This window comes from Hemitrygon akajei, chromosome 21 (genome assembly GCF_048418815.1).
Source record: "Hemitrygon akajei chromosome 21, sHemAka1.3, whole genome shotgun sequence".
NCBI classification, from domain to species: Eukaryota; Metazoa; Chordata; class Chondrichthyes; order Myliobatiformes; family Dasyatidae; genus Hemitrygon; species Hemitrygon akajei.
This window is the reverse complement of record NC_133144.1, coordinates 5,349,181-5,361,349: the sequence shown is the minus strand read 5'-3', so window position 1 is coordinate 5,361,349 and position 12,169 is coordinate 5,349,181. Positions and strand designations below refer to the sequence as shown.

General features: G+C 41.8%; 1 protein-coding gene across 1 annotated transcript in view; it reads right to left on the bottom strand.

The window, feature by feature from the left end:
• Positions 1-1,658: 1,658 nt before the first annotated feature.
• Positions 1,659-12,169, bottom strand: part of LOC140714054 (uncharacterized) — a 52,362-nt gene continuing 41,851 nt past the window's right edge. The window contains exon 2 of the mRNA XM_073024745.1: positions 1,659-6,023. Coding sequence (XP_072880846.1) covers positions 3,912-5,204 — 1,293 coding nt within the window. The 5' untranslated portion in view covers positions 5,205-6,023 and the 3' untranslated portion in view covers positions 1,659-3,911. The remainder of the gene's footprint in view (positions 6,024-12,169) is intronic.

The window sequence follows — 12,169 nt, the reverse complement described above, 5'->3', positions numbered from 1 at the left end:
AAATCAGAGTAGATAAATCCCCAGGACCTGACAGAGTATTCCCTCGGACCTTGAAGGAGACTAGTGTTGAAATTGCAGGGGCCCTGGCAGATATATTTAAAATGTCAGTGTCCACGGGTAAGGTGCCAGAGGATTGGAGGATAGCTCATGTTGTTCTGTTGTTTAAAAAAGGCTCTAAAAGTAATCTGGGAAATTATAGGCCGGAAAGTTTGAAATCAGTAATAGGTAAATTATTGGAAGGAGTACTAAGAGATAAGATCTACAAGTATTTGGATAGACAGAGACTTATTAGGGAGAGTCAACATGGCTTTGTGTGTGGTAGGTCATGTTTAACAAATCTATTAAGAGTTTTTCAAGGAGGTTACCAGGAAAGTGGATGAAAAGAAGGCACTGGATGTTGTCTACATGGACTTCAGTAAAGACTTTGACAAGGTCCTGCATGGGAGGTTAGTTAGGAAGATTCAGTTGCTAGGTATACATGGTGAGGTAGTAAATTGGATTAGACATTGGCTCAATGGGAGAAGCCAGAGAGTGGTAGTGGAGGATTGCTTCTCTGAGTGGAGGCCTGTGACTAGTGGTGTGCCACAGTGATAAGTGCTGGGTCCATTGTTATTTGTCATCCATATCAATGATCTAAATGATGCGATAAACTGGATCAGCAAATTTGCTGATGATACAAAGAATGGAGGTGTAGTGGACAGTGAGGGAGGTTTTCAAAACTTGCAGAAGGAGTTGGACCAGCTGGAAAAATGGGCTGAAAAATGGCAGATGGAGTTTAATACAGACAAGTGTGAGGTATTGCACTTTGGAAGGACAAACCAACATAGAACATACAAGGTAAATGGTAGGACACTGAGGAGTGCAGAAGAACAGAGGGATCTGGGAATACCGATACATAATTCCCTAAAAGAGGTGTCACAGGTAGATAGGGTCGCAAAGAGAGCTTTTGGCAGATTGGCCTTTATAAATCAAAGTATTGAGTATAAGAGTTGGAATGTTATGGTGAGGTTGTATAAGACATTGGTGAGGCCGAATTTGGAGTATTGTGTGCAGTTTTGGTCACCTAATTACAGGAGGGATATTAATAAGGTTGAAAGATTGCAGAAAAGGTTTACAAGGATGCTGCTGGGACTTGAGAAACTGAGCTACAGAGAAAGGTTCAATAGGTTAGGACTTTATTCCCTGGAGCATAGCAGAATGAGGGGAGATTTGATAGAGGTGTATAAAATTATGATGGGTATAGATAGAGTGAATGCAAGCAGGCTTTTTCCACTGAGGCTAGGGGAGAAAAAACCAGAGGACATGGGTTAAGGGTGAAAGGGAAAAGTTTAAAGGGAACATTAGGGAGAGCTTCTTCACGCAAGAATAGTGGGAGTGTGGAATGTGCTGCCAGTTGAAGTGGTGAATGCAAGCTCACTTCTAACATTTAAGAAAAACTTGGACAGGTGCGTGGATGAAAGAGGTATGGAGGGATATGGTCTAGGTGCAGGTCAGTGGGACTAGGCAGAAAAATGGTTTGGCACAGCCAAGAAGGGCCAAAAGGCCTGTTTCTATGCTATAATGCATAGTTCTATGCATGGTTCTATGGAACAATGGTTTCACTTGGCAGATGGATCCAGAACAAGATGACATTCAATAAAGGTGATCTGCTAAAGAGCCAACTGTTCAAAGGTTAATTTTATTATCGAAGTGTGCACACAGAATACAATGACTTCTCCAGATAGCCATGAAAATATGAGAAAAGCCTTGAGAGTCATTGAAAAAAAAGACATCAAACCCCCATACGAAAAAGAGAAAGAAGCAAAACTTGCAAACCTCAGACCCCCCCAACTCCTCCCTCACACAGAAACTACCAGATCACCCACCCAGACATGGCAGCTATAACATCAACCCCTACAACCCCTCCCTCACACAAAAACTACCAGATTTCTCACCTAGATACAGCAGCTAAAACATCAACCCCCCCCCAAACTCTCTCACATAAAGACTACCAGATCACCCAGTCAGACATGACAGCTAAAATATCAACCCCTAACCCCTCCCTCACACAGAAACTACCAGATCACCCAGTCAGACATGACAGCTAAAATATCAACCCCCAAACCCTCCCTCACATAAAAACTACCAGATCACCCAGTCAGACATGACAGCTAAAATATCAACCCCCAACCCCTCCCTCACATAAAGACTACCAGATCACCCAGTCAGACATGACAGCTAAAATATCAACCCCCAACCCCTCCCTCACATAAAAACTACCAGATCACCCAGTCAGACATGACAGCTAAAATATCAACCCCCAACCCCTCCCTCACATAAAGACTACCAGATCACTCACACAGAAAAACAGGAACATCAGACCTCAAATCCCCAACCCCTCCCTCACCTAAAAAACATAACATATCGTCCAACCACCAATCAGCAACAAGAAAGAAAGCACGGAAAAAATTAAAAAGACCAATATAAATTACAGTCCATACCAATAATTAGCTATGTCTCTGAATTTCAAAAACATCCTCCGTCAGCATTGAGAGACAGCTCAAACTCAGACCAAAAGTGATACAAGGAGTTTGTGGTTTTTTTCCTCATGCAGCTCTAATTGGCACTGTAATTCACTGCAAGTTGGACCCAGTTCTTAACTTTTCCCATTAACTACTGAGGTATGGCCATCAGCAGGTTCTGGACATCGGGCCTGATCTCAATATTCTACTTTAATTGGTACAAAATTGTACAATTACTTATCTGAAAGATACTTTATGTTCTTCATGCGAGATAAACTTGGAACTATATCTTTCATCTGCATCCCAAATCCTTAGATAGCTTGTAAATATTTTTATGAAAACTCAGTAGCCAGTTTAGCACAGCAAGTTCCCACAAGCAATGTACTCAACAGGCATTGGGTGTGGCAACAGTCAAAGTCAACCAAACTTTTCTCTGTCAAAAGTTGCTACCCTGTTATTTGTTGCCACTTTACCCACCCCCCCCCCCACTCCTCATCATATGCTCTTACCCCTACCATTGTCCAGAGCCCAAACTCTTGTCCTGTACTGACCTGTCTCTGGTTTCTGATCCTGCACCACTGAACATCCAACAGTTCCCTGTTCTGCTTTCAGCCTTTAGAGGACAGTGGTGTATTATAATAACCCAGCTGCGTGAGACATAGCCCATTAGAAGCAGAGAAAATGGCCCACAATGTTGATAACTTCACTCAACTTCAATTGCCTCATCATTGAAATGTTCCCACAACCAATAGACTCACTTTCAAGGTCTCTTCATCTCATGGTCTCAATATTAATTGTTTTCTGCACTCTGGTTGAACATTCTAGTTGGGCAGTCTTTCATTGATTCTGTTATGGTTATTATTCTATAGATTTATTAAATATACCCACAGGAAAGTGAATCTCAAGATTGTATCTGATGACATATATATACTTTGATAATAAAATTGACTTTGAACTTTGAGATGAACAGGGAATGAGGTGAACTACCAATGTCATTCTTCCTCGGCCCAGAGATTTCAGGGACAAAGAACATGTCCAACATGACAGCAGCAAGCTCATCTTTTGCTTCTTCAGTCTAGAGAAAGTCATGCAAGAAATTCAAGGGAAACCTTCACCCACAGAGTGATGACTGTTTCGAACCCATCACCACAGGAAGGGCAAGTGGTGAACAGATGTTCAATGGGTGTGTTGTAAATTCACTAGATACCCAAGACAGAGTTTAAAATATTACTGATTCATTTGTCACAGATCCAGAATATTAAACTCCAGGTGAACGGCAGCAGAAGAAACTCCTGCCAAGCCCAGTAACCAGGGTGCAGACTGGGTGTGATGAACAGCAGCAATAATTGCAGATTTCAACACCAACAGTTTAATTTTTAAACTTGCTTCTGGATACAGCAACTGTGATGGTTAAATATCCATCATGCGGCTTTTTAAAACTTTTTCCCCAGTGTGAACTCGATAGTGCGACACAAGGTTGGATGATTGAGTGAATCCCTTTCCACATTCAGAACAGATGAACGGCCTCTCCCCTGTGTGAATTCGCTGATGTTCCCTCAGTTGAGATGACTGAGTGAACGCCTTCCCACAGACTGAGCAGGTGAATGGCCTCTCTCCAGTGTGAACTCGCTGATGTAGCTTCAGTTGAAATGACCGAGGAAATCCTTTCCCACAATCTGAGCAGATGAATGGCATCTCCCCAGTGTGAATTGACTGGTGTGCTAGTAGGTGAGATGACTGAGTGAACCCCTTTCCACAGTCTGAGCAGATGAACGGCCTCTCCCCAGTGTGAACCCGCTGATGTATTTTCAATTGAAATGACCTAGGAAATCCCTTTCCACAGTCTGTGCAGACAAATGGTCTCTCCCCAGTGTGAACTGATTGGTGCGTCTGTAGGTTGGATGAGTGAGTGAATCCCTTCCCACACACGGAGCAGGTGAACGGTCTTTCTCCCGTGTGAACTCGCTGGTGTGTCTGTAGGTGAGATGATTGAGTGAATCCCTTCCCACATTCAAAGCAGGTGAACGGCATCTCTCCAGTGTGAACTCGTTGGTGTTCTTTCAGTTGAGAAGACTGAGTAAATGCCTTTCTACATTCTGAGCAGATGAATGGCCTCTCCCCAGTGTGAACTCGTTGATGTACCTTCAGTTGAAATGACCGAGGAAATCCTTTCCCACAATCTGAGCAGGTAAACGGCATCTCCCCAGTGTGAACTGACTGGTGTGCATGTAGATTGCATAACTGAGTAAATCCCTTGCCACAGTCTGAGCAGGTGAATGGTCTCTCTCCTGTGTGAAGTCGCTGGTGTCTCTGTAAGTTAGATGACTGAGTGAATGCTTTCCCACAGTCTGAGCAGGTGAACGGCCTCTCCCCAGTGTGAACTCGCTGATGTAACTTCATTTGAGATGACTGAGTGAAACCCTTCCCACATTCTGAGCAGATGAATGGTTTCTCCCCAGTGTGAACTGACTGGTGTGTCTGTAGGTGGCATAACTGAGTGAATCCCTTCCCACACACAGAACAGGTGAATGGCCTCTCCCCAGTGTGAACTCGCTTATGAGTCTGTAAGTGGGATGACTGAGTGAATGCCTTTCCACAGTCTGAGCAGGTGAACGGACTCTCCCCAGTGTGAACTCGCTGATGTACTTTCAGTTGTGATGACTGTGCAAATCCCTTTCCACAATCTGAGCAGGTGAATGGCATCTCCCCAGTGTGAACTGACTGGTGTGTCAGTAGGTGAGATGTCTGAGTGAATCACTTCCCAGAGTCTGAGATGTTCAACCTCTCTGGTGTGAATTTGCTGTGTGTCAGCTGATCAGATGACCAAGTGAATCTCTTCCCACACACTCTCCCTTGTAAATTCAGTGATGTATCTGCAGGTAGGTTGTGAGTAAGCCTCTTCCCACACACGGAACAGATGAGCAGCCTCTCACTGGTGTGAATTCAGCTTGGGTGACAGAGTGAATTGCTTCCTGCAGTCAGGAAAGGTGAACCATCCTTCTCACTATGGTGTGAACTTGCTGATGTGTCTTCCAGCTGAACGACTGAGTTGATTCCATCCCAAACACAGAGCAGATGAATGGCCTTGCTCCACACTGTCAACTCACTGGTGTGCCTATGGGTTGGCTGAGTGAGTGAAACCCTTCCCACAACAAGAGAAGGAGAATGATATCTCCCTGTTATCAATTCTCTGGTAATTCATTGACTCAGATGTCAGACTCAGATGAATCCCATGCACAATCAATGCAGTTGAAGATCTCCAGTGAATACATGCTGGTGTGTTCTTAACACCCCAGCTCCAGTGGATTTCATGGAGTTAAAATAGAAAATGTCATCCTTTCAGAGACAAAGCACGCTTCCAGTTGGGATAAGTTACATCCTCTTCTCCAAGGATCAACAACAGATATATTGGTGTTTACAAAGGAAATACCTGGTCACTCCTTAAATATCTGGACAGAGACAGCAAAACTGACGTGTTGTTGTGTTTGAGATTTCCATCCACAAATTCTTTGCCATTCTAACCTGCAAAAAAGGTTTACAGAAAACATCAATGAGTGAAGGACAGCATTTCAATTAAATAATTTAAGTCTCTATGGTGAACTCTGACATCTGACTGTTACAGGCTCAATACTAGTTGGAGGAACAACTCCTTAACTTCTAACTGGGCATGGATCAGGTTACTGGACTGACTATCAAACTCTCTGACTGTTTTTCAGTCTGTATCTGAATGGGACATTTCTGTCCATCTTCAGTCTGTGATAGCTTTCTCCATTAGTATTACTTCCAAGTTTTGGGCATGTTATGAGTGATGGACAGACCTGATGGACAATGGAGTGCAGAGTTAACCATTCCCAACCCCCCTCCTGAGAACTACGAACTATTGCTGTTATGCTGCTCATGAGAGAGAGATAAAGCCCAGGCAAGAACATTTGCTACTGATAAGAGGGGGAGAGAAACTGTTGATTTACTGTATTATGACTTCTACAAGGATTATTTACCTTCTACTACTTTGCTTGTTAACATTCCTCAGGAGATAGCAGGAGTGGCCTGATTTGATGGACACAGTCATTCAGAGTTGATGGATAGCTGAGACCCCGTGAGTGGGGATAAAAGACAGGTCTGGAGAGACACCCTTCAGACACACCCGTGGACACTGACTGAGTGTTGGGAACCCACAGGAAAGGTGGGAGTTTCGGAGACTGAATCAGGAGATCGGTCAGTAAAGCGCTCAGTGTTACAGCAGGGCTGGTGGGGACTTGTGTGTGTGTCCACTCATGCCAGAGTGATGAGTCCACCACAGAAGAACGGTCTAGCTGAAGACCAGAGGGGTCATAACTGAATGGCCACAACGATACAACAGATTAAGAAAGCAACGGAAGGTTTGGCTGCTGCAGCTGTTACATCTCGCTCACTCTCTCTCTCTAACGATTTCAACACAACAACCATAACCACCTCAGCATTTATGAACTGAACTCTATACTTTCCTATGACAATTAATTTACCCCTAGACATCAATAGAGCTTGTTTATTATTGATTATTATTATTCCTACACTTTTAGGTTTATTACTGCTAACTTGTTTTATATGTATATTTGCATTTTTGATATTGTATTGTGTAGTTTACTAATAAACACCTTTAGTTTGGTACCACCAGATTCCAATGGATTCTTCTTTCTCTGCTGGTCAGACACCCAGTTACGGGGTACGTAACAGGCATGTCCCACAGTACTAAGAGCACATGATATTACATGGAGGCTCTTGGAGAAATATGAATTATTCTGACCCCTAACACCTCCTCCCCAGTGATTGACAGTGGTAAACATCGATAGCAATGCTAATCAATATGAAGGGGAGGGAGTGTGATCTTTTTGTGATGTGAAAACTGCAGGTTACTTGTTACCCAGGACAAAAGTGTTTGATATCATTATGTACCCAGATAAAATGCTCTCATGGGTAGAAAGGTCCAGAATAAGAGAAAGCAGAACAAAAGCGATTTTCTCCAATCATTTGACTCCGGAACTGCTCCCAATCAAGGCTACATTGTCTATAGACAATAGGCAATAGGTGCAGAAGTAGACCATTTGGCCCTTTGAGCCTGCACCACCACTCAGCATTTGCATTAATTTAACAATAAATTCAGTGGAGCTCTGATTTGTTCCCTGTGGTTGATCTGCAACAAGGAGTTAAGTAACATGATTTATTCTTCTCATTTTCATGAGGTTTTTTTGTGTATGTGAACTTCACAAAGAAAGGAAGCAGCTCACAGAATCTGTGCATTTTTGCCCGAACAAGTCAAAACTTGCCATTCTATTCTGTATATCCTTGCAACTTTTTAATCTATAACCTCAAGTTTAATTTTGACAGGACACTTCCCCCCACCCCCCATACAGATTAACTCGTGGGAGATTTTGGTCTGAGTCTTCCAAAAAGGGATGTTACTGAGTGTCTTTCACCAGTTCATTTAAAATAGATATTTCTCTCCTATTCAGAGTAAAGTCAGATCCAGTGGACCAGCCAGTGATTTTTCTTTTTGTTTTGTTGCTTCCCAAAGGAAACTCCTAAACCATCCTGCATTATGGTGTCTATTCCCATTGAGTAGTATCATTTTACAGGCTCATCAGTTTTAGCTTTTGTTATTGTTACAAATCTGGTTTCATTAAATAAAGAAAAATTGCATAAGTAGTTAAAATGGAGTTTTTAGTTACCGTAGATTCCAGACTACAGAGCGCACCTGATTAAAAGCCGCTGGCTCTAATTTTAGAAATAAAATCAATTTTTTACTTGTAAAGGCCGCACCGGATTTTCGGCCGCACCGGATTTTCGGCCGCAGGTGTCCCACGTTGTAATATGAGATATTTACACAGAAAGATATTACACGTGAGGATTTTTTAACTTTTAATTAAATCCATATGCTAACAAAAACAAATACATATTGCAAATGCTTTTTTTCGAACCGTGCCCATAACACGGCTACTTTTAAATATACATTGCGTATACTTCTTTACTGAACAACATTCCAATATCTCCTAACGACTGGTAAAAAATATATATACTGCAGCCTACCAGGAAAAGTTATTGATCGCCTTTAACTTAAAAGCAGCGTTTTGGCTCCGCCGCTCCCCCCCTCCTTTCCGTTTATCGCAAACTGGTATCCCACAAGACGCGGCGAAACCGGGTGTGACGTCATAGCATCCCGCGATGTAGTACAGAAAACAAATATAGTTAAAACTCTTCTAACTTTAACTAGAAAATGAATTACTAAGCGAAAATATTATAAACTAAATAACTGCCATAAAGGCAGCACAATGCTTTTCTTCGAGTGTTTTCCATGTTGATGAGGGTGAGTACAAATGACTGATTTACAATAATTTAATTGTGAAAGTGCGCTTGATTTATCGTACAATTTCATTGGACCTCTGTGAACTACTCATCAATTTTATTGGTCTACTGTTACGAGGCAAAATGTTTACGAGGCGGCATGAAAAAAAATAATGCATTAGCCGCTCCGTATTAAAGGCCGCAAAGTTCAAAGCAGTTCAAAATGTGGGAAAAAAGTAGCGGCTTAAAATCCGGAATCTACGGTACTTTATTGAACTCCAGCGCCATGTTATCTTTCATTGTAAGCCAAGTTATGTACTAGGAATTTTTAGAATGGAATATTGATTATGCTGTTGCTTTTTAATTTAAGAAATCACAAATATTTGTGTTGATTTATGATTTTTTTAAGTAACACTGTTGTTCAAATTGGGTTGTCTGATTACACTTACAGGAATAAATGAGGGAAATTTTGACAGTTGTTCAGATTTCGTAATGATATTTTGAGATCCACTGAATGAGCCACACCTGATTTTAAGACCATTGCTTTGCGCTAATGACACAATGTCTTAGTGCTCTGGACTAATCACGATGTTTGAAATGCAGACTGTTACTATCAAATAGTTTATATTTTAATGGTACAAAAGAGATAAAATGGTCAGTATTTACAAAGTGTTTATTTTTCCAGCCCATCGTGAAGTTCACAAGTATATTGATAAAGTACCCTAATGTGTAAAATGAATGACAACTTGGCATTCATTTGATGTTCGGAAAGGATAAGAGATTTTTTTCTCTCAATGACGTGTCATATGCTGGAGTTGAAGATTAGTTACTTAGGTGTTTTTTGTGAATGAGGTGTTAAATTACACTTCTGTGGAATTCTCTGCCCAATGAACCAGTGGAGGCTACCTCAGTAAATATACTTAAGACAAGGTTGGATAGATTTTTGCATTGTAGGGGAATTAAGGATTATGGAGAAAAGACAGATAGGTAGAGGTGAGTCCATGGCCAGATCAGCTATGATCTTATTGAATGGTGGAGCAGGTTTGATGGGCCAAATGACCAACTCCTGCTCCAAGCTCTTATGTTTGTCTGAGAGTTCATCACTTTGGTTTATTGAAGTGCTGAAATATTCTTCCATTTGCCAACATTTGAATTGACCACAGTTTGTTTGGTCTGCTTTAAGCACTGTGGATGTGCAGTTTGCTGTTGCCTACGTTTATTGAATGGAATATCCCTGGTGCGTTTTGTGAATGTACTCTAGGCAAACAGAATTAATGTGAGTTGCACAATAAAGAGAAAGTAACTTGAGTGAATCAACGCATGAAACTGACGTCAGCAACCTTGAAGTCAGGGCTTGCAAAAGAGAAATTAAGCATACTTTGAAAGCTTTAGTGTGTAGAATTGAAAGTCTTCAGAAGTATATATAAAAAAAGTGAACAAAATTATAGGATTAATACCATCAATTAAGGGTCTTATGGAAAGTAAGTAAAATGCCTTACAAGAGTAATCGCAAGGACTTGACTGCTATGAAGCAATGACTCTATGAAGCTGTTCCTAAGTAACATTACATGCTAATCTCATTACTTCCCAAAGACAAATAGGTAAAACACAACAAATGTTTCTTTTCAAACGTTGATGGACTTAGAAGTACCTTCATAGAGGTTGTGAAACAATGATTGACCCAAACATGTTACATTGAAGGTCATGCTGCTGCAACAAATCTCACCTTCCATTAGAGGATGTTTCCCAAATTCCAAGGCATGTTTTAACTACACATATAGCAAAGGACCCACAAAATGATGTACATCCAAACAACAATGTCAGATGTCAGTGCGCAATCTCCTCTGCATGTATTAAAATAGAGGCTGATTTAACTGCATTAATTGCACATTAACAACTATTGAAGGACAAACATTCCCTGGATGAGGAAGAGGAACAGCTACAGAAAAGAACAAAGCAGGTTACAGTGGCATGCAAAAGTCTGGGCACCCCTGGTCAAAATTTGTTACTGTGAATAGCTAAGCGAGTAAAATGCTTCCTGCCTGGCCTGCTGCATTCCACCAGCATTTTGTGTGTGTTGCATAAGGTAAAGATGACACATTTCTTTAATATTTTAAGCAAGATTACTTTTTTATTTCCATCTTTTACTGTTTCAAAATAACAAAGGAAAAGGGCCCGAAGCAAAAGTTTGGGCACGCTGCATGGTCAGTACTAAGTAACACCTCCTTTGGCAAGTATCACAGCTTGTAAATACTTTCTGTAGCCAGCTAAGAGTCTGTCAATTCTTGTTTGGGAGATTTTCACCCATTCTTCCTTGCAAAAGGCTTCTAGTTCTGTGAGATTCTCGGGCCGACTTGCATGCACAACTCCAACATAATACTTGGCGGGAGTACAGAGTTTGCTACGCGTATGTCTTCACGGAGACATGGCTCACTGATGGGATTTCGGACGCTGCCATCCAGCTAGATGGGCTAGCTTTGTTTCATTCGGACAGAGATGTAGCTGTCTCCGGTAAGATCCGCGGTGGTGTTGTCTGTGTTTACATTGACACGGAATGGTGTAAGAACTCTGTGCTGGTTTCCAGACACTGCTCATCGTTAGTGGAGTTTGTGGCAGTTCGATGCACACCATTTTATTTGCCACGGGAATTCACCCCTGTCCTTATATTCGGTGTCTACATTCCCCCCAGTGCTAATAATGCTAAGAAGGCGCTCTGTGAACTGTACGGGGCTATTAGCGAACTGCAGAACGCACACCCTGATGGACTGTTTATTGTCGCCGGTGATTTTAACCACGCAAACCTTAAGTCAGTGTTCCCCAAATTCCATCAGTATGTGGACTTTGCAATGGGGGGGGAACGCATTGGACCTGGTTTACACAAACATTCCCTACGCGTACCGGGCAGAGCCCCGCCCCCACCTTGGATACTCAGACCACATCTGTTATGCTAATCCCAGCATACAGACTGCTCGTCAGGTGCTCCAGACCAGCAGGAGCCATCTCTGCTCTTCAAGACTGCTTTGAGAACACTGACTGGCACATGTTCAGGGAGGCTGCAACCGATGGCGACTCTACCAACTTAGAGGAGTAGATAGATAGATAGATACTTTATTCATCCCCATGGGGAAATTCAACTTTTTTTCCAATGTCCCATACACTTGTTGTAGCAAAACTAATTACATACAATACTTAACTCAGTAAAAAAAATATGATATGCATCTAAATCACTATCTCAAAAAGCATTAATAATAGCTTTTAAAAAGTTCTTAAGTCCTGGCGGTAGAATTGTAAAGCCTAATGGCATTGGGGAGTACTGACCTCTTCATCCTGTCTGAGGAGCATTGCATCGA